Source organism: Lycorma delicatula, chromosome 4 (genome assembly GCF_047948215.1).
Source record: "Lycorma delicatula isolate Av1 chromosome 4, ASM4794821v1, whole genome shotgun sequence".
NCBI classification, from domain to species: Eukaryota; Metazoa; Arthropoda; class Insecta; order Hemiptera; family Fulgoridae; genus Lycorma; species Lycorma delicatula.
Genome location: NC_134458.1, coordinates 109,413,233 through 109,438,009, shown reverse-complemented (window position 1 = coordinate 109,438,009; position 24,777 = coordinate 109,413,233). Strand labels below are relative to the sequence as shown.

At 27.8% G+C, this 24,777-nt stretch overlaps 1 protein-coding gene across 1 annotated transcript in view; it reads right to left on the bottom strand.

Moving 5' to 3' along the window:
- Nucleotides 1–20,792, bottom strand: part of LOC142323739 (CD63 antigen-like) — a 39,810-nt gene extending 19,018 nt beyond the window's left edge. The window contains exons 1-2 of the mRNA XM_075363901.1: nt 20,611–20,792; nt 10,663–10,854 (exon numbers count right to left, since the gene is read on the bottom strand). Coding sequence (XP_075220016.1) covers nt 10,663–10,854; nt 20,611–20,688 — 270 coding nt within the window. The 5' untranslated portion in view covers nt 20,689–20,792. The remainder of the gene's footprint in view (nt 1–10,662; nt 10,855–20,610) is intronic.
- Between the last annotated feature and the right edge of the window lie 3,985 nt (nt 20,793–24,777).

Genomic DNA, 24,777 nt, shown 5'->3' with positions numbered 1-24,777 from the left:
CCTAAAGCATAAGACCGAATGTCTGTGCCACAAATGGCAACTGAGCCTCAAACAGTTTAGTGACCAGTATCCTAACATAGCTCCTAGAACTTACCTAACAACATGAGCGGACTAAGCGCGGTGCCATACACCACTGGCTTACATGTCCCAACCACTCACTTGTCATATATTTGCTAAAATGGGTAGGTGCACTTTTTTCAACTACTAAAAATATATATGACATCCATAATAAAATTTATTTCGTCTAGGCAGCAATTCGCTGCCTAGCGCCTAGGTCGCTGAATGCCAGCAAGTACCTGTCCAACATTTTATAGCACTTGGAGCGATAATAATTGCCTGGTGATCAGACATACTCTGGGTTAGCTTCCCACAACAATGCAGTAAGAGTCTTTTCCTTAAGTAAACTACAAATATCGGTTGAACAAAGCAACCGCATCACAAACTCCCACATGGTCTAATAATGTGGCACTCGCTACATTGACTCACCATTCATGAGTGGCCAGTTTTCCCCTTGACCTTTAAGTTCCTGGGCGGCTCGGTCTCTAGGCCCCCCAAGAGCAGGGCAGTCAAACATCAGGCGTTCATTTGACTGAACCTCCCTGCAGATGCACAACTCATCAGCTGCCAGGTGGAACCGAAACAGATATTGGTTCAAGTTAGCGTGGTTGGTGAGCACCTGGGCACTCATTGCCCTTAAAAACAAGCTCGAGGCGTACCATCCCCCCACATCCTGTATAAACTTATATAAGGATCTTCCCTTAGTCATGGTGTCCCATTCCAGCTGCCATGCTTCCATCGCAAGGTTCTATAGCCTCTTCCACAGGCGGGAGATGGGCAACTGAACGAAATTTAGATCCAGTGCATTCTGATCATCATTCCACTCCGGTACTGGCCCGGCTCAAAACTGCATCCCAAATACCTTGGCCTCCTGGCCTCTTCGCAATCTTTACATGGCTGCCTTTCACTACTAAATCGATTGGGAGAGCCTTTCCCAATAAGGTGGTAGCCTCGTAGGAGGTTGTTTTAAAAACACCAGTGCATATAATTAAGGCTGTGCGCTGGGCACTCCTTAAATTTTGAACAAGTGCTCTATTCATATCCAAGCTATGCGCCCAAACGGGCGCCGCATAAGAGGTCGTGCTTTCGAATATACCTCTGTACATCATCTACATTTGACAGGCTGGCAACCCATAGTCTTTCCAAGCAATTCTCCTAAGTTTGTGCATCACTGAGACGGCATCCACTGCTACTTGCTCTTAATGTGTGGTTGCTAAACAGCAACTTCTTATCAAACAAAACACCTAGGTACTTAGTACAGCTTAGGCACCCCAAGAATAGCCTGCCAAGCGGCTCTCTTATGACAGACAGTAGATCATAAAATATATCCAGGTCAAGTTGGTCAATTCCCGGTGCCTTTATCAGTGCTGTTTGAGAAACTACTCGGTCTACATCTATCAGATGTTAAAGTGTGGTCGTCACCACCAAACTCGCATCGAGCACTGGACAGGACGTGTGATGGGTTTGGCCGGTAACATGATTTTGCAAGCTGCCAGGGGTTGCACTGCAAATTGCGCATGGAGTCATGGCATAACTTGAGTCTGGCTTCCTTGATGGCATGAACATACTCATTACGGGCGCACTGGTAGATCTGATGTTTGTAAGATGACACTCTTTCAAACTAACTTAAATTCATGAACTCATTTGGACACAGTTTTGTCACAAATTTCATTGGAAATATAAACAATTAGGTAAAACAAAACTACATATTTAGATCCCACTAATTGAAAATAAAGTGTCTCTCTACATAACCTCTTACTACATAAAAAAAAAAAACACAAAATACTTCACACTAACATAAATAAAAAAGGATGTAGAGTAAATAGGAGGTACATTTAAAAAAAATCTTGATTTATTATGGTACTCAAATCGATATACAAAACAAAACATTACACAAAGAAAACTATCAATAAAACTAACCAAGTGCTTCTGGAATAAAATAAACTGAATTGTTCTGACTGCATAATATTTTATATCGGTCAAACAGGATGCAGTCATAAACAAAGATATAATGAACATTTAAAAGCCTTTCATAAAAATAAAGCGTTAACATTTGTTAACCATTTTATAGACAAATCACAAATCAAGCAATATTAACAACTTTAACATTCTACACATATAAAAAAAGAATCACATTTTATTACATTCAGACATTATGAAAATAATTGATATACAAAAAAAAAGATATATATATATATATATATATATATATATATATATATATATATTAAATAGATATACATTAAAACAAAAAACATGTAACTAAACTAGATGAATATAACAAAACTCTAAACTTGCATCTGCCCAACCAAAAAAAAAACAACTAACACCAATAATAGTAGCGGCTACTATGGCACAGCAGCACTAATCACTGAAAATGGTTGCAAGAGTGAATGAAAGCATTATGACAAGTATTATATAAATACTGTATTTTATGAATTTGGTTTGTCATTTTTTTTTTTTTTGTCTTCAGTCATTTGACTGGTTTGATGCAGCTCTCCAAGATTGCTAGTTGTTTCATTTCAGTATACCCTCTACATCCTACATCCCTAACAATTTGTTTTACATATTCCAAATGTGGCCTGCCTACACAATTTTTCCCTTCTACCTGTCCTTCCAATATTAAAGCGACTATTCCAGGATGCCTTAGTATGTGGCCTATAAGTCTGTCTCTTCTTTTAACTATATTTTTCCAAATGCTTCTTTCTTCATCTATTTGCCGCAATACCTCTTCATTTGTCACTTTATCCACCCATCTGATTTTTAACATTCTCCTATAGCACCACATTTCAAAAGCTTCTAATCTTTTCTTCTCAGATTCTCCGATTGTCCAAGTTTCACTTCCATATAAAGCGACACTCCAAACATACACTTTCAAAAATCTTTTCCTGACATTTAAATTAAGTAGTTTTAAATATTCTACATTGGTGGTCATATATCATGGATGAGAAAAAAACAATAATTATGACTCGCTTTTTAAGTACCTGGAATATGCTTCCATATGGAACTCCTGTTAATGGTGCTTGTTTTAAAGTAATTAAATATACTAACTTGGAGAACCACTTATTATGTGGGTCTCCTAGTTAGTATATTTAATCTGTGTTTTGTATTTATTCAATTAATACGCTACTTTTTATCAAATTTGTACTGCAAATCTTAAATCTTTAAGAATTCTTTAATTGAATCTTTGATTTAATCTACCTTGAAACGTTTAATAGAATACACTATTAATTGTTTTCAAGGAATTACACCCTTCCTTTTTTGATGAAAAAATATATATTCTAAAATGAATGTTTTTTATTTTTTTTTATCTTTTAGAATATAAATTGAAGAAAATAATGAAAAAAAATAACAGGGTTCTTAAAGCCTGGAATAATATTTCTCTAATACATATTTATTGAAGGTTCTTTACCTTTGTTCTTACAAAATTACTTTCTATTCATTCATAATACAGTAAAATTCAAATGAGTGAGGTAAAATTGGTCAGAACCATAACAATAAAGGGTCTCTTCCACTGGGTTAACAGCAGCATGTAATGGTAACTTAAACATACCTTCAATTTATTCTTACATAATTTGATCTATATAGTGGAGCCACATATTTTTCAATTAATGGATCTATATGGTAGAGCCTAGGGGCACTCACACATTTTCCATACTGGAACATTTGATTTTGTATTGTACCAGACTGCAATAATACGGTCCAAAGCCACAGGCAGCTAGCTACATGACAATGTTTTGAAAAATGTACATTCATTTTGATGTTTACATTTTTAAGAAACAAAACTTATCTTTTTCATGTCAAATGTTCAAATTTTTTTCATGAATTAGATTTTAGCAACTCAACTGGTATCTTTTGCCCGTAGCTATCCTAAAGCAAGGACCATTTTCATGTAGTCTGATTTTTATAATTTATATTTTTTATTGGCTTTAAGCTAAATTTTATTTGAAAGGATAATTTTTTATTTCTCCCAAAAAGCAGTACTGAATGGTGTTTCGGCTCATTTGGGTAGTAGTGCCTAAGCATGTAGTACAATTAATATTTGGTGTTTACAAATTATTTTATTATTTAATTTTTTCTCATAATTAATCAAATAGGAGATTCATAAAAAAAGAAAATAAATTTTATAAAATTTGCTATGGCCATAATACTGGATGGTTTTTTTAAAGATTTAACTGAACATTTTAAGAGAGAGGTTAACTTTTTGCTTTTCACTAATGAAGAATCTTTTTATATAGAATTTTTTAGTTAACAGAAGCTTGAAAAATAAATATTTTTATCCTAAATGTACTATTGATTATTTGTTTAAGTAATAATAACATGCTTCTATGGAGGCACAGTCAGGTAATTATAAGTATTAATTATATCATTCAAATGAAAATGTATGTCATGAAGTAAAAACTGAAGGTTTAGTTTATTGTACAGGTATAATTTAACATTTCTCCTACTATTAAACCTTTTAACAAGTATTTATACAATATTTTAGCAAAGATAAAATAAATAATATAAAAAACCCCTACCAAGAATTGAACCCAAAATTGAATAACAAGGTAACAGTAGGCTTACTGTTAACCTAATTTTTTCCCCAGTAATATCAGTTATTAATGAATATTTTTAGTTAGTTACTTTAGATTGAACTTTATATTTTTTGTATATTTTAATGGTCCTTATTTTGTAGTTTTATCCAGTAAAATTTTATAAATATTCATTTTATTTATTTGAAAAGGATAATGAAAGTTTTTTCTAAATGCAGTAAATATAAGTATGAAGAAAACAGTGTTTAAAATTTAATTATTCGTTCATATAAGTAGTGAGAGAAGGTTTTTTTGTTTAAGGAAAATTTATATAACACTTTACAAGGTTGTTTCTGCTAATTAGTAAAATAAAAAATAAAAATTTATGTAACTTAACAAAAAACATCAATTATTGTCATATTTATGGAAATTATGGCCATAGAAGTATACTTTTTATCTATTCTTTGGGAATGTCAAAGTAAATAATGTATAAAATTATTTAAAATATTGTGTTATCAGACATATTTAACTAGTAACAAAATACAGTGCATAGATATTATTTTTTATTTTTTGTTTATCAATTATTTATTAATAAATTCATATATCTGAAAAATAATAATTTGTACTCTAAACCAGTATTTTTATTTAAATTTTCTTTACAAGAAGAAATATTCAATGCTTTAAATAAGGTAATGAAATGTGCTGATCAATAACTATAGACTCTACTTTTGTAATCATTTGAGTGTTAATTTAAAAGTAAACAAATGATTAAATTAACTACAATTTTTCAACATCAGAAGAGTAATATATTGTTTTTTTTTTTTTTTATTCTATATTTTTAACACGTACAAATAATATGTGCTAATAAATGTTAATTAACATGTTTCACACTGTTATTTAATTTTTTACTTTTATCATTTTTACATATTTTACTTATTATAATTCTCTTTACTTATTATTTCTATATGACGAATCCAGTTTTACCCGCTATAGTTTTTATTAATATTTTTTTTTTTTGTGATGCTACTCTGATCAAGGTTTGTCATGGTTTCCTTTATCCTTCCAAATAAATGATTGTTTATTGTTTAGTTATCTGTAAATCTGCTACTGCTGCTAGTTTTGATAAATTATCAAACTATCTTAAAAATATTCTGTATAAGCCTATTTTATTTAAAATTATATTAATTACTTTTAAAAGATTTTACTGGATTGTAACTTTGCAATTCAGTTGTTACATTTTGAAATAGTATGAATTTAATGAACTTTAATTTTATGAATCCCCACTGTATGTGTATTGAAATATTTTTAATTAATGCCTTTATAATTGTTATTTTTCTATAATTCATCAATTTATTTAATCTTTATTTTCACTAATGTGAAAATTTAATAAAAAAAAATCATTCATCTCATTACATTCTACATTAGATTGATATCTCAAAACTTATTATGACTTCAAACACATCCTAGTGAGTTTGCACCTACTATACGCAGTTCAATGGCTGTGGATTAGTACCAATCAAAGATTGACACGTTTGTTTACTATCCTTTGGTATCCATTTATTTTGGGTAATTGCTTGTTTGTAATAATTCTGAATGAAAGAGAAGTGAAAATCTAGCCAAAGGTTAGATTAAACTTTGACCTAAAGAATCGTGCAACAAAGTTAAAAAGTTAAAAATCTGATGTGGACACTACATGAATTTCGTGTACGCCTATTAGATTACAAACGCACACTTTTTTAAAAAAAAAAGTACATAAGATTTTATTTCATTAATAACTTCTGATATTTTTTCATATATTTTTTTTTAATTGTTATTATTGAATTATTATTTATTGTAAATTTTTTTTTTACAGTTAGAGGTTAATAATTATTAATAAATTAATATATTTAAATCAAAAGAAAAAAGTTAAACAAAAAGGAGATGAAGTCAGATTCGAACCGATGTGCCTTCCCCTTGAAAGATCCAAATATTTCATTAATTAAAATTTTATTTGGCTATAACTCTGGAACCAATGAAAATAAGTACCACTTTTAATATATTGTTAAAAAGCTCTCAATGAGGGCTTATTGCTGCAGAATAAAAAGCCCAGAAGCCATTTTTTTTGGGATTTTGGGCATTTTTGGACACTTTTGGTCCAGTTGATTGCAATCAAAAGGGGAGGTGCACAACTAGATGTTACAGCAGTCCTAAATCCAAAATTTCAACATCCTACGGCTAATCGTTTTTAGTTATGCGAGATACATACTCACTTACGTATGTACTTACAGACGTCACGCTGAAACTAGTCAAAATGAACATTTTCGTTGAAATCTCAAATTTTTTGCGATCACAATTCCTTTACTTTGTACAAGGAAGTAAAAATGATATAATTTTAAGTGAAATGATAGAAATTAATTAATTATCTCAACTAAAAATAGAAATTGAAAATTTATTGATTTAATCAATGGGCTTTGAAACAGGATAAATACTTACACTCAAATGTTTCTAAAATAACACTCCCAAATTAAATAAGGATGCAGAAAATTCAATCACTGTTTAAAAACATTATTTAAAAACTCATCAACAGAGTAATAATGGTTTGGCAAAACATTTTTTTGATAATAGATGATTTCTTTTGATTTGATTATTTGATTACACTCTACTACAAATATTGACAGACTGATAGCCTATTACCCTAAAGGTATCAAATTCAAACTCTGATCAGCATGAAATTTTTCAAATTCTGCAAAACTTCCATTGCACACTACTATGCACAAGTTTTTAGTTTTTGTAGTTAATTAATCCTATATATATATATATATATATATATATATATATATATATATATATTAAAAAAAGGAATTGATGTGAAAATACTTTTTTTTTAAATCAATAATTTATTTAAAAATGACAATAAAACCATAATAAGATCATTTTACATAAGTTCAACATTATTTTTGTTAATACTGTACTGTACTACATGAAAATAGTCTGTTCTGTAAACTTCTGTTGACACAATGTTGTTGCATTATCAAATAGCATTAATAAAATAATAATTTATAATATTATAAAATTATATTAAGTATATATATATATATATATATATATATATAAAATACTTTAAAAAAACCTTAAAAAAACATAAACTTGTGTTTGGGAATATAGAGAGAAATAATAGTTTCATAGAACATTAAAAATGTGTGACTGGGATTTGAATCAATTATCTTCTGGACAAAAGCTGAGACATTACAATTTTACTTGGAAGTCATTTTATGTTGTTAATAGAACAATGTTACAAATTAACATTTTTTTTGTGTACAAATTTTTTTTTTATAACAAATTTTATTTTAACAGGAACATAAAGCTGGAAGTGTTTATTTGTTATAAAAATAAGTGTGCTTCCTTTACACATAAACACATTCAGACATAAGTGTATATCCATGTACCACATGCAATAAATGTTATAAAGCTTTATCTAACAATGCTTGTTGATAAGAGATAGATATTAAAAATTAAAAAATACTACTGCCAAATAAAAAAACATTGCTGACAAAAATTGCTCTTTAACATAGGATAATTAAAGAGCATGTAGGTGACAATTTTGTATATGGTATAATTTTTTTAATTTATTTAATCATATTATATATATATATATATATATATATATATATATATATATGTGTGTGTGTGTGTGTGTGAGAGAGAGTGTGTGTGTAAAACATCACGGATTCATTTTATATATATATATATTTGTAATGTGTCAATCCCGGTAACATAAGGATTCCAACACAGGGTCATACATCTAAACTGGTTGAGCTGCTACAATGGAACAAACATACATACGAGTCCATACACCCTGAATGCATTACACTACATTTTGTGCAGTTATGTAATAAAGAGGATTAAAATTGATAATTTGATTTTTACTTTCTGGGTATATATATTTTGTACATAAATATATAATATATAATATTTATATAAATATTTTTGTACATAAATTATCCATTTGCTTTCTCCTTCTTTACAGATTATTATTTTATCAGTCACACACACACGAATATATCCAAGTATAAACAAAATATTTTCTGATTCTGTTGGCAAATCAAATTATATTTTCTGAAAATCATAGTACTTTTTAGAAAAGCATAATAACACTACCTTAAAATAACTAAATCTTATTTAATTTTAATTTGTTGTATTTTAATAGACTTAAGATATAAAAAACATTTTTTTTAAAAAGTTCATAAATAATTTAAATGAATGCGCTTTCATTTCTATATAAACAACAAAAAAATGATATCAATAAGTGACTTTCGAGTATTTCATTTGTTAAAGGCAATTTAAGACATAATATAGCAAATTGTCATGTCTAATTGTAGTTTATTGTTGATATGAACATAAAGTCACTACTTAACTCATCATTATTGAACTATAAAGAGACTAAGTTAGTGCTACATTTAGAAACAGTGGTTATTTAAAATAAAATCAGCTAAACCTCATTAAAATGCAATATATCGATGTCTTATATCCAACAGAAATGATTCCAACCTATCTTTTGGCCAAAAATAACTTTTCTTAATAGCATTAATTAATTTAATTATTTTAATTTTTGGCATTTTATGTATTCAGAAACGGTTTTAATTAAATTAAGAGTACCAGACAATTTATGTACTCATGTCATTTTAAAATAATCATTGTTCCCACTAAATCTAAAAATTGAAATGTCTGTTTACTGTGTAGGCGTTTGTTTGGTGCTTATCCTTTTACTTTGTTATTGTTTGTTTTCAATAATTCTGATTTAAAAGAAATGAAAAATCTATCTCTAAGCTGGATTAAACTTCAAAATAAAATATTGCAATCAAAGTAATTATTATAATTTTTGAAAATGATTATAGAATGATTACTTTTTTACGGCTCGATTAATAAAATCATATTTGTTATAATTATCTGAATAATTCAGTCATTTTTAATTAAAAAAAAAGAAAACTAGTTGTTTATTATTTTCTATTATTATTACTTAATAAATTATTATTATTGATTTATAGGCATATTTAAATCAATGTTTTACACTTTTGAGTTATTTTTAATCTGGATAACTGCTAAATTCATTCATGATTATTTTGAGGGTGAATTGTTTTAAATTTTAGTTAGACAGACTCTAACTGGAAATCGAACTGTTGGTGTAGGAGGAAAGCATGTGTTTCTGCTACATTTTTTTTTTTGAATAACGCATAATTTTTTGTGCATTATTTTCTTAATTATCTATACATCTATTTTATTTCAATTTATAATGAATACATTAAGCACAATTAAATTATTATTTTACACATCTATGATCAAAAAGGTGGATTTGTATTAGGTCCATATTTTTTTTTTATACACAAAAACAGAATCCAACAATCTAACACATGATTCTAAGCATTCAAGGTCAAATCAATCCATTTACTATGATAAAAATATGCCAGCTGCTGCTTAAAAACCGAAGTACATTTTTGAAAGGAAATTCAAAAGGTGTCTGTGGACTATTGTGGCCTTAGGGATTACCATGGGATTAAATAATTAATATGTTTTATTAGTAAAAGAAAAACATATATGCACACAATTTTAAAAATGAAAAAAACTATAATTTTCTTTCACTATTAATAATACCACCATCACAAAAGAAAAAATTAACAAGAAGGGTCTTTCTTTCTTTCTTTTTCCTGTTTAGCTCCAGAAATTACCATTTAGGTATTACTTCAGAGGATGATAAGTAAGTGTAAATAAAGTGTAGTCTTGTACAGAGTCTCAGTTCGACCATTCCTGAGATGTGTGGTTAATTGAAACCCAACCACCAAAGAAAACCAGTATGTGGATAGTGGTATTCAAATTCGTATAAAAGTAAGTAAGTAAATCTGCCTTTACTAGAACTTGAACACTGGAACTCTCGACTTCCAAATCAGCTGATTTGGGAAGATGCGGTCACCACTAGACCAACCCAGTGGGTTAACAAGAAGGGTTTGGTTTTTGTCAACTGACACCAGCTAGGTTATAACTGATGCTTATAACATTACTTGAAGCACAATAGACTAATATATAGAAAAAATATAACCAAAAAAATCACATTACTTACCATTGTAACCATGCATGTACTTTCTCGAAGTGCACCAAAACAACCCAGAAATGCAATAGTAAATATTATGCAACCAACAACAACTAAAACAGCTGAAGGTGAAAAAAACAATTGACTTTCTAAAAATTTAGCATACTCAGCATAGAGAGAATTTATAGCTGTACCAACAATAATCACACATAGTCCAGTTACCTAAAAAAAAAAAATAAATAAATAAATAAAATGTCAATTTCTCAACACATGAAAATTTTTTGAAATTTAAATATAATTACAGAATAAAATTAAATTAATTAAATAGCATATAATTACTAACAATGAAGGAAACCAAAACTGTAACACTAATTTACTGACTCCAGACATACATCTAATGTGACAATTGAAATCATCCAAACAAATAATCCTATTTCAGTGGTTTCTTGCATGAATAGGATTCAAAATGTTATTTTGACAAAACCCAGTTTGTTTGCTTATCTTCTTAGAACTTCAAAATTAATTTATAAACAAATTATAAATTCAGTCCTTGAAAGGTCTCAAAAAATAATGTGGATGATATTTATTACACTCCACATCATTAATCATAACTATCAGTAACAAAAATAACTTATCCAGGAGATTTATAAAGGGAGGGAATGAAATTCAAAATTCTAAGCACTGAATTAAGATTTCAATATCTAACTGGATTGAGGCTGCCATTAATGTTTCAAGTATGATCACCACATGATCAAATGTTTTAGATAATTGACAAAATGTTTTGCATATGGTCAGTCTGATTAAATTTTATGATTGGTCATGTTTGAATAAAAATATCTTGAGAATGGACAGATGAATATATATGGACAGAAATATAAATGGATGAATATGGACAGATGATATAATTTTTGCCTACTGAATTTCATGTTTGTTGATTCCCTTTAAATTTTTTCAGATTTATTTGAGAGTTTTCTTTTATGAGTATCTGAAACAAGAGGAGTGCATGATTTTGTTTTTAGAGTTCTGATTCCAAAGACTACTTTGGCTGATTATAACTTGAAAAATCAATAACAAGATTGTTTCAAATTTTAATGCATTATTCATTGTAATGTTTTAAATGAAACTGTTGCATTCTCAAATAGCAAACTTTTATACTTTTTTTATTTTTCTATGAAGGTGTAATTGAAAACTAAAATTTATAAAAATATGGAACACGTTATATTGGCTTTGTCACAGATTATTTGTTAAATATTAAAGCAAGTATATCATAAGCAAATTTTTAATTTAATTTTTTTTATTATTTCACAGTAAACATATCAGGCAGAATGCTTAATGGTGTCATATTATTTAACAGCATCTACTTTTAAAATTGCAATGAATTTTCTATTTTTCCTTTTTTGCAAATAATTAATTTAACATATAAGCTCAAAGCTTGTAACATGGAAAAAGAGAATGGAAATTTTTTCACAAAGAAAAAATTAAGAAATGCCAACCTGAATAGGATTCAAACACAGGACCTTTGTTTAAAACAATGAAAGGTTAAGATGCTCCTACGCTTCCATTGATATTGGTGGTGGGGAATTTAGTCCCACAACATCGGAGAATCGCATGTATTCAATCTAGATTGTGTTTGTTTATTTATATATTGTTTTTTTCAAATTTTATGTGTTTATAAATTTCATATTGTTCATCAAATATGTTGAGATATTAATTTGTACATCATTGTATGTCATTTATTATGATATATATTAATTTCATTATCTTATTAATTAATTATTTATATTATTATATTAACACTTGAACAATAAGAATTTTATAAACAAAAAGTTTGATAAAAAATTAACAAATTAAATGATTAAACATAATATAGTTTGTTATGTTTTAACTGTTGTGTTGAACATAACAGTCATTGTTAAATTAATGTTAATTAATCACTTAAAATGATTCAGCTGCATCCATAAGGGTTTACCTAAGATTTTTAAAACCATTATCACTAACAACAGTATTACAGGAAATTGCAATGAAGAAGGTGCTGGTAATTTAGCTTTATTTGGTCATTTGGAAGAAAACATTCTAGTATTGTGAAAGAGAGTCATTTAACATTTAAAAAGGAGTTAGGTACAAAAAATGTTTTTGAGGTATTTTATTCTAATTTCAGTGTTGTAAGGTTTATGGAGTGGTAAGAATCATCCCATAAGTTTGACTTTCCTTACAAACACAAAATGTAAATAAAACAACTTAAAGGAAATAAGTTGTTAATCAGAAATGTCTTTAATCAGAAACACATTTATTAAATTATTTGTATAGAATTCACAAAAAAAAATATCAGCTAGTAAATAATCATTTCAAAAAGTTTACATAACCCAGAATAGCCTTATTATGCTATGTTTTAATCTAGTTTGTAAACGCAGGCTCCCATACAGATTATCTAGAATTTTTTTTTAATTTAGATTTATTATGTTCCATACTATTTAATATATTTTTAAAATAGAAATCCTTTAAATTAAAAATTAGATTTTCCTAAAAAGAAATTCTGTATTAAAAAATAATTATTATTTTCCAACATAATTTTGATTATTACATAACAAATTTAAATCCCAAAGAAACTTAATTGCTTGTGACAGTGATTTGACATTTAAGTTTATGTTACTTTCTCTTTACAGAGTTATTTTACAGAATTAAATTTTGTAGAATAAAGTGTGTCCTTTTGATTCTGTTAGTTTAAAAGAATAAGATTTGTAAGATGACACGTACAACAATTAATTAATCAATTATAATTATTATATGTACAAATTATAATAAATTATAAATACAATTAATTAGTAAATTAATGCAAGTTAACTATAAAAATACAGACTGCTTGGAAAATATTATTTTACATAATATTTGTTCAGTCAGGTTTAATTTTATTCAGTGTAAACAAATTAAGAAGTAAACTTCACTTTTTATTATAATTTAGCTTCTAATCTAAATTCAAATTCATTAAAATAATCTAATTTTTAAAGCTTTAGTTGTAGAGGCAAGTATTTTCATTTGTAAGTGTTATAAATGAAACAACAGCTGTAAACAACCTGATTTGAGTCATAAGTCACTTTCAAAAACAATTTTCCTATTTAAAAAACCAAGTGTCTCAAACAAGGCATTATAAGAAAGTGAGCAGTGAAATGGTTTCTTGTTACACTCTTCACTATGTATATTACTGCAAATCAGTCAGTCAAGCCCACCAAAATGCATATGATATTCATCATTGTAATTGACATCTCCACTCTGTTGCCTACCAGTTACTGTGTTATCTATTATTCAACCAACTCATGAGAGGGGCTGGTTTTTGAGGATATAGAATGGTTTATCTGGATATGGTTTTATCTGAGGATTAGTGATCATCAATATTTTCAGAGAAAGTAACTCTGACTAATGCCTCTTGTATTTCAGTTGCTTTACATACAACACAGCCATAATAAAAACTTGAAAGGTAGTATAGAACAATAAAATAATGTACTCCTTTTTGTTATGAAATGACGTACTATGCCTCAACCCAGCAAGGAAATTATGGTAAATATGAATGGCTAAATTAATTGTAATATTTTGCATCAAAAAGAATAGTTTTGGAAACCACTGGTTTATAGTATAGAAAAATGTAACAATTGCAATTCTCTTTAATGCCTAAATGCCCTGAATTTATTAATTACTTATACACTGAATTTATAAGTATTTAATTTTAAAAAATCTTTACATTTTTCACAAAAATGTTTGTTACTCAAAAATATCAATTATTTTCATTTTTTAGATATTAATGATTTCTGCAATTAGCAAGTTATTTATATAAATCTGTATAACTGCATATTTGGTTTTTGGGTAGATAAAAACTGCACATCTTATTCTACTGATGGTTTCACAACAGCTGGAACATCTCAGGAATTACCACCATAGAAATTGAAGGGGGTTTTGAAATTCTAATAGCTAATGCATGTATAATAAATTAGCTCATAGATCACTAAAATTAAAAAATACTGGGTGCAAATCTAGGACACTCTGGCAATTTTTTTTAGTATAAAATGACTATAGTAATCAATGTCAATGCCACTTAAAAAAATATATATAACCACACAAATAAAAAAAGAATTATTAACACTTTATTTGAAATTCTATAACTTATCACTTGAAAATTTATTTATATAAATAAATATAATGTTTGTTTTTTCACCTATATTTAATTAAATAACATGAAATATTCATTAGAAACAAGATTAATTTAAGAATATATTTAACTACATAATGCATTAACAAATGCTTCAATTGAAACCCAAGTAAGATGTTTCAATTAAAACTAAGAACATGTTATAAGTTTTATTGATGTATATTACGTTATGTTATGTGCAATATCATGAACAGAATAAAGCTTTCAAAGTAAAGTTAATAAAAATTCAAGGTCGTAAAACATATTCATAACATCTGGGTATAAAAATAATCTATCATTTTAGTTACTTTACTCAATAATATTTAAATATACATTTAGAATTATTCTGAAATAAAATAGTAAAAATTAAAAATATAATAAAGTGTCATAATGTTAGACTTCCAAACTCATCTCTTGCTGTACAGAAAGAAGCTATCGTTAATCAATAAGTATTTCAATGCAAGATAGGAGGATACTGTATAACTGTAGTTCCATAAATAAATTTTCCATTAATTTGAGTCAAATTTATGAAAAATAAAAAGTTTGAAAACAATTCTACTATGTTGATTTCCATATAATACATTTATAAATTACACTTGATTCTATGTGGAGTTTATGTCAGCCAAAAAATTGTAGGACAATTAATTAACCATACAAAAAAAAATAATTAAGTGGGTCATGATTAATTTCTAAACCATGTCCTGTAGCATTATCATATTTAATCAAATTATTATTAGTTCTACGAATGGACCTCACTTATTTTATTCAGAATTGAACAAATTAACTTCTACAACAAAATCAGCTTAATTGAAAATGAAGTACAAAACAAAATTACTGCTTTTAACAGATTGTGACAAATTTTAGTGAGAACCTTAAGTAATTATACTTAATATCAGAAGCATTTTTTCCAGAGTCACCCAACATCACTGACTGAAAACTAACAAGGTGGTGCTTAAATTATTTTTTAACTTTTTAACTATTTCAACCCCTAGGTTATAAAAATATATGTATATCATAGGTTAAATCAAATATTTCATAGTACTCAACATGTTTTTGGCTTGCCGTCTATCAATGTACAGTAAATAAATAGAATCATACTATTAATAAAGTAATAAGAAATACAGTTTGATATTAAGCAAAAATAACTTGATAGTAAAACTGAAATAAATATTTTATTCAGAACCCATAATTATGTATTGAATAGGTCATGTTAGGAATGTAATGTTACACTGTAGTTAAAAACATTTCAAATCCAAGAATTTCCCTTGATGGATCAATGGAAACCACGGTAAAAACTTAATCTGAGATGGTAAATAATACACAAAATGAATTATTTAAAAGAAAAAGTTGAAGTGGTTAAAATTCATATTAATTCACACAAAACTATGAATATTACATAAATACAGATATTTATAAAAACAATTTCAAGAATTCAGGCGATGATCCCTCATATCAAATTAAAGAAAAAAACATTATGTATCAACCTATGTCTGAAAATTTAGAATACAATCTGTGTGCAATTTTGTATTTTTAACATAAAAATTTATTTCTCAGGAATGGTTAATCAATTCGAGCTGAAATTTTGAATACTGTTAGGATGGATACCTAGAGGCTTAATTGTCTAATAGTATGAAACTGATCTCTCAGTCCATTTTAATATGGCAATCAAGAAATTAACTGGCTTACATTTATTGGATTAGCTGGTTTAATTAACTGTTTTTGTTATTACAAAAAATTTGAAACGTTTATGACATAGACAATACCTTATTTATTGAAGCTCACTCTTAAATAACAAATTTACAACAAAAATTCTTGAAATGGTCACTCCACGTTAAAAAACCAGTTTTCATTTACTCTCAAATAAAATTAAATAACTCTATTCAATCTCAAGCAGAATAATTTGATTAATGTTATCGCATAAAAAATTATAATAATTTAATAATGTTGAAAATATTAATATAAAATAAAATATTATTAAAATCATGAAAATACTATAAAAATAAATATTAATATTGAGAAATAATTTGCATTAAAACAGATGTTGCAATTAACAGGTCATTGTTGTAAATGTAAATAAAAAATAATACCTAGTTTGTCTTTTGCTACTCTCTCTCTCTCTCTTTTCCTGTTTAGCCTCCGGTAACTACCGTTTAGATAATTCTTCAGAGGATGAATGAGGATGATATGTATGAGTGTAAATGAAGTGTAGTCTTGTACATTCTCAGTTCGACCATACCTGAGATGTGTGGTTAATTGAAACCCAACCACCAAAGAACACCGGTTCACGATCTAGTATTCAAATTCGTGTAAAAATAACTGGCTTTACTAGGACTTGAACGCTGTAACTCTCGACTTTCCAAATCAGCTGATTTGGGAAGACACGTTAACCACACTAGACCAACTCGATGGGTTTTGTCTTTTGCTACTGACCAAGTGAAAACATTGATCTGTGCTGTATAAGTTAATTAGTTACTTTTTTTATTTAAGAAAAAATAATCATACACCTGATTACAGGACAGTCAGCTCTTTCCTGAAACAGAGGGTTTCCTACTTGCCATCCAAGACCAAATCATAGCAACCCGAAATTATAAAAGTAATAATCGGTGACCCATCTTCCACAAATGACACATGCAGGAGATCATTAACAAAAGGAAACAGTGGAACACACTATAGGTGGAAGCAAAGCTCTAGTTGGAACCGAATACACAGTCAGACATAATGCAGCAGCTAAAGTAGTACATCAAGCACTAGCCACAACAAACTCATCGAAAACACAGATCCCTACTACAAATAGGACACCAACATCCATAGTCGAAAATACTAAATACAAACTGTACTGGGACATCAACATTCATACAGATAAAACAGTCCTCACCAATTCCAGACGTAGCCTTCCAATCCACAAAAGAAAAAACTCACCAACCTTATCGATATTGCCATCCCCAACAACAAAAACATCCAAACGAAATACAGCAATCTAAAGATAGAAATAAAAAGGCTTTGGAAACAAGAAAGAATCACCATCATCCCCTCATTAAATCAGTCACATGCTTCATACCTCAAACATTCACACCACATCAAATGCAGGTAGGATTCAGTATATACATACATGAGACTTCCAGAAGTCAGTCATACTCAGAACATTCAACATTGTCAGATCTTTCTTTAAAACAGAATCATAGTACTATTTGCATTGATTTGGCATAGCTTGTCAGTGCAAATTAAGACCTCAATCATGCAAGGGAGAGATCAAGATAATAATAATAAAATGATGTAATAATTACTTTATATTACATTTATTCGTAATTGTATTCATGTCATGTATGTCACTTTTTATATGCTACTAAACTACCTTCATTCTATGCCCAAACTATTCCCATTTACAACCTTTTAGCTTATTGCTGAAAAAATCATCAACCAAAAAAAAAATATTACATGTTAATATATCTTTTTCCTATCTGCAATATTGTGTAAACCTAAGTTTAAGTACAGTGAGAAGTGAGTGTTTATAATACCAATGTAACTGGTATTCAGGATTTAATTAATAATAGTCTCTGAGGAGTGTGCAGCTTAAATCGTGTTTAGCACACCTTATAAATGCAATTTACATATGCCTATAAATTCGTATAATGGTTATAATATCTGTTATCATAAAATATACATCATAAATAATATACAAGACTAAAACAAAAGATTTGGTTAATTTATAATTCATTTCACTTATGTTCAGAATTTGTATAAACAAAGTGTCCCAGTACAAAGTTACCTCAGTAAATATGCCTCAGTTACTATGGTCAGAATTTGCGTGTATTGTCTGTCTATCAGTACAACCAGGTATCAGAAGCAATACAAAGATTCAAGATAATCAATGTTTAAATAAAAATTAATCTTATGTTAATAAAGACATAAAATATTAATCTTATGTTAATATTATGAAGTATAATTTAATAATATCAAGATGTGCTGCACCAATCACTTTCTAAACAGCTCAACAACATAGTCCACCAATAGAGTATAGTATATGTTTACATCAATTCTAAACATAAGTAGAATGGACTTTAGGCACATTGTAACACTGTTTTTACCAAAACACTTGGGTATTATATTTTCCAAATAAGGTGGAAAGCATCTATAGACCTTATGTAACTGTGAAATACTAGTTGTAATGGATATCCAAATCAATGCTGTCATTATTTTCTTCTTTTTTTTGCAGTTGTCCCAGGAATAACTTACACTATAGACTTCCAATAAACCAATAAAAACTGAGGTAATGATTCATATTACTTGAATACTAAAATAATATACGTTTACTTGTTTAAATGAACAAATTTATTCTATTTACTTTTGTTTTGGTACAATCATTCAGTTGAAAGACCTGTTTGAATTAACCAGTGCTACCATTAGTTGATATTAAAAAAAAGGCAGCAATCCTTCGGTAAGAGTTCTGGGTGAAATTTAAATCCGGTAAATGTATGCTAAACAACTTTAAAATCTAGTAATGTATGAATCTGCTCCACGGCTTGTCCTACACTAATTCTAACTTATAAATACTGTTAACCTTTTAAGTCTTAATTTTAAAATTCTAAATTAAGCAAAATTGTTATTGTATTTTACTTTAATTTATAATATAACATGCTGGTTTATGATGTTATAATAATAAGATGTTAACACAGTTTCATACATAACTTAGACAAAATATGTTTCAAGAAAGTTAAATTTATTTTCAAAATATTGGCATGACATTGAAAAAATAACCGGTTTAAGTAATTGAAATTTTATTTTCTAAATATTAACAAAAATTAGGTAAAAGTAGAAAAATAATGGATTTGGTATATAGAACGATGTTGGTGATATGAAAATATCCAGTCTAACGTCAAATGTAACGCTAGCAGAATGTAATACACTTAAAAATTGCGGAATGTTTGATCAGTTTATTTCCCTTAAGAAAAAAATACTGCTGGATAATGATTTATTCAGTACACAATTTAAACATTTAACAAGTACTAATAAAACAATGACAATAGGAACACCATCTACATAAATAACAATATTGGAAGTGAAAAAAATTTCACTTTATTTTTTAATCATACTTGTGCACTAAATATGAAAAAAAACAAATTTAGTTCTAAGCTTTTCTTTAGGTGACAATACATTTTTAAATAAATTATTTCAGTAATACTAAAAAAAAAATGCAGAACTGGATTTATGTTTGGACCAAAAAATAAAAATGGACATACATGTCAAAAATAAAAAAATTATTATTCTATAAATGGAAAATGCTTTTTTTTTAAATTACATACTTTAAAGAAAAAATAAATAATATTTTAGGGCTATTATAAACATTTGGCATATGCTGATCCCAGACCAAAACAATTTGTCTATCTAATAATTTAATTTTTAAAGTTTATTAAATTTCATTTAATTTAATAGTTTTTAGCCATTAGATACTGCACGGAAAATTTCATGATAATTAGATAACTTATTCAAAATTTATTGCGTAAACAGGTGGATGCACAAACATACATTAAAATCACTTTTTGATTGTACAATAATATAAATATACATATTTCATTAATTATTTACATAAAAGCTAAATAAATATTAATTATTCTGATTTTAAACAATAATATTTATGATAATCTAATATTTATTGAGTAAATATAAAATAGTATAATGTAAAAGAATTTAAGTAATATTACATAAATTATATCAACGTGTAAAATGTATGACTAACTGTGTAAATAATTCATACATTTATATATAAATGTAAACTAAGTATGCCATAAAATATTATAACTTACCATAAACATTAAGTTAAAGAGTATTAAAAGATATTTAATACATTTCATCCCGGGACTTATTTGTGGTGACAAAATCATTTTACTTTATGTGTAGAAATAAAATTGTCTATCAGAAGCTAATATGTGAAACTATTAATCCAACAACAAGAGAGAGATAGATAAGAACGTCTTATCGTATTGTCAATAGAACAGAGCTCTATTTTTACCCCCCACCACAAAAATTATTTGCTTTATGTATGCACTGACAGTAATAATAACATACAAAACAGCCAGGGACATGTCACAGAATAATAATTTATTCTCTAATAATTAGTTTTACAGGTTCTATTACGTAGTACTAGTTATAAAGCATTATTCTGTTTTCTAAGTACACTGTTTTTTGTTCAAATAAATATTATTGTCTTTTTCTTACTATTTTAATGACACTCTATTCTCTTCACTTTTAATAAAATATAGTTATCAGAATTTTTTATAACTGCTTTTTAATACATATTCTTGTTAAAAAAAGTAAATAATTGGACAAAAGATACAGCAAAATATTTTTACCTTAATTCTCTTTAAAAAATATTATTTAATAATTTTAATCAAATACTAATTTCCTGTAATATCAGGATGTAGTGAACCAACAATGAACTGAATAAGAAAGAAGCATTAAAATAATCAAAGGATTAAACAATCACAATAATTAAAGTATAATTATTTAAGGAGTATGAGTAGGTATGATGCAATATTATATGTGAGGAAAATAAAAGTTACAAGTAAATAATACAGAGGTCATGATAATAAAGACAAAAGAAGAAATATTAGAACAAGTTAAAAGTTATAAATATATGTGAAGTAAACTAATGTAGAGTAGGGATTGAAAAAAGTGACGTAGAGATCAAGATAAGAATAGCAACATAAAAGGAAGCCTTTAACAAAAATAAATAATTACTATGCATTGGTATGGATTTAGAACAGAAAAAAATAATTGATTAAATGATATGAGTGAAGCGGTTAAATGCTAGGAAAGGGAGAAAGAGCAAGATTGGAAGGTTTTGAGTTGTGGTTATTAATGAAGAAGCATATCATTAAAATGGTTGCCGAAATGAGAAAAGAGGAAATACTTAGCAGGATTACTAAGGATAATATACTCCTACATAAAGTTTAAAGTAGGAAAGGGGATTGGATTGGACAGATTCTGAGAGGTAGAAGTTTATTAAAAAAATCTTTTCATGAAAGATAAAGGAAAAAGAGAATAGAAGGAAGAAAAAATTGATATTCATAAAAAAGTCAAGAATGTAGTGTATAAGATCACCAAACAATAGGCACAGGACAAGACAGTTAGTATAAGTTACCTACCACTCAGCAGTACATCATGAGATGATTATTTCTGTCAATTTCTTTTGGCTGTGCCTCATTAAAGTAAAACATTTCATTCCTATTTTGTATTTTATCAAAATTCTAATATTTTATATTTATCTGTCCAATCCATAAATTTTAAAATCCAGATGTTTGAAAATGAATCATTTCAATTACACTTTTCAAATTATTAAAATAACTATCTCATAAAATATACAAAAGGAGAACTTTAGTAAAAATGTGTGAAACGCTGCCTACTGCCATCTTGGTTCAAATACATCTACTGTCTGTTATGGATGGAGTAATCCTAATAGTTCCTTTATTGTTCAGTTATTCAGTAACATTTATCTTGTATGTAAAGAACACCAGTTTCACCACACCTGATGGTTAATTATCTTCTTTCCAAGTATATTTTACTTTATTTTTGAATGATTTATTCATGTTTTTATTATAAATTATAAAATTTTAGATTTACCAAACTGTTTATTCAATGAAATTATTCTCTCTTGTACAACTTAAAAAGAAAATCACAGTTCTGTTGTTAATTTTACTCAGAATAATGTAATCTATTCAATTATGTAATAACAAAAAAAGCTACAATCAAAAAAAGTTCCAAGTTTACAATCTCAAGTTACTCTAAGTTTAGTAAACCTCTAAACATAATTGACAATTACAAAAGCCAAGCAAAGATAAAAGTAATAAAAAGTGTACATGGGATCATTATTTAGATTATTCAAGATTCAGAAATATTATATTCAGAAAGTTACTGTCTAAATGTAAACATATAGAAGCTTGTATCCATGAGTTATCAGCTTGTATCCTGTTAAAGTATAAATACTGGAAAATGTTTAATAACATGTTGGTTGACATGGGGGTAAAAACCCCTATTTTTTATGTTCGATGCACAACAACTTTGTTAAATGGGTAATAAACACATAAAACGTTTAAACAAAACTTGTAGAGAATTTAATTCTGAACAAAATGGTGTAATATAAGTTGAATAAAACAAAGAAAAGTAAGAAAAATTTGAATTTTGTTTAAAAACAGTAAACTAGACCAAAGTGACCAAACTACACCAAGTGATACGTATCAGTTTATAACAAATATTCAGAAAGCCTGCCATTTTCAACATATTTCTTGGCATGCTTCTGTACTGCTTTGCTTACTCTTTTTTGTTCTTTAAGGGTTGTCCTTAAGTTGCTCACTGCGCCCATAATGCAGACAATTAATTCCTCACGAGAATGTATTTTCGTTTTATATACAATATTTTTCATCCATCCCCAGATGCAAAAATTTAAAGGTGTTAAATCAGGTGATCTTGGTGGCCAGGAATGTAGACCTCAACGACCGATCCATTTCTCAAGGAAATGATTTAAATGGGTGGAAACAGCAAAGAGAAGTGGAGAGGTGCGCCATCGTTTTGTTCATAATTAAATTCTCTACTAGTTTTGCTTAAAAGTTCTGTGTTAAACATTCAACAAGGTTGCTGTTCAACAAACAAAAATACAAGGTTTTTTATCCCAACTTATTGGTTTTCACCCCAGATTTTTCAAAACTATTGAAGATAAGGTTTTGGGACCTATTTTATTAATTTTTCAGGTCAAAAACATATAAATCACTAATTTTGTTTCTTAATTTCAACACGACCGCTTAAAATTTTTAGAACAATCTCATTTCATTGGGGTAGCTGAAATCCAAGCGAATTCTTTCATTAGCTGTAATTTGCAAACAAAGCATTTTAAGGCATGCTTATATGAACTTTTTCCATTATTTTCACAAGTAGAATAGGTTATGAGAGAACTTCTGAATAGATTAACTTTCTAAATAAGAGAACTTTCTGAATAAGTTAAGAAAGAAGTCCTGAGAGAACTTCGTGTTACACCTATATATATTATAAAACATTTAATTATTGGCTATATGTTACACTAAACCATTTAGTATATCCTAGTTCAGCTCCTACCTTGGTATCACAGTCTTCCTGGTTTGAATCAAATTGATGACATCATTATCCAGTCTCTTTCTTTATTTTGACTAATATCAGCTCACTATGGATGGAAATGTAACAAACAAATAAAATATTGATACAAAGGATGATATTTGACATGAGATTCAAAGTACTTCTGAGGACCAAAAAAAAAAGAATGCTGGACTTAGTTTAATCACAAAGGTCATGGTTTAAACGATACAGATCAAACAAATAGCAAGTTAAAAATTATTTTAAGATAATTTCTACCAAATATCAGTTTAATGGTATTTTAATAACTATTTCAGTGCTATTGACTATATTGTGATATAGTGGAGGAGAAAGAAACTGATAGATTAATTTATATAATTTTGAGCATTGATAACAGTAAAATTTGTCATTATAACTTACCTATTTAAAGTCCAGTTTGCAAAAACAAGATGTCATTTCTTTACAAAATTTAGCTAATAACCAGTTCCTTCATAACACCAAATTTTATTAAAGAAGCTTAACCCATTCTGGAGAAATTAATTGCTATTTAAAAAATACAAAATTGCAGACAGGTGGATAAAAAGGTGTTTCTGTGTTTATGTTTATAGAAATATTTTCCCTTGTTCAATAAAATTATTTTTACACTTCAAATTATAACACAAAAATGCTAATTTTATAGTTAAAAATGTCAAATAATCAATGCTGTTATGAATTTCTATTAAATAATATCAGCACAACTTAACAGTAGCTGGTCAACTATTACATGTATCCCAACTAAGCAAATCTCTACATCTAAGTCCTTGTTAGATGCCAGCTAATATTAGTTATCACATTTAATATCTGCTTTAAATTATTTTATTGGTTATCTTAAA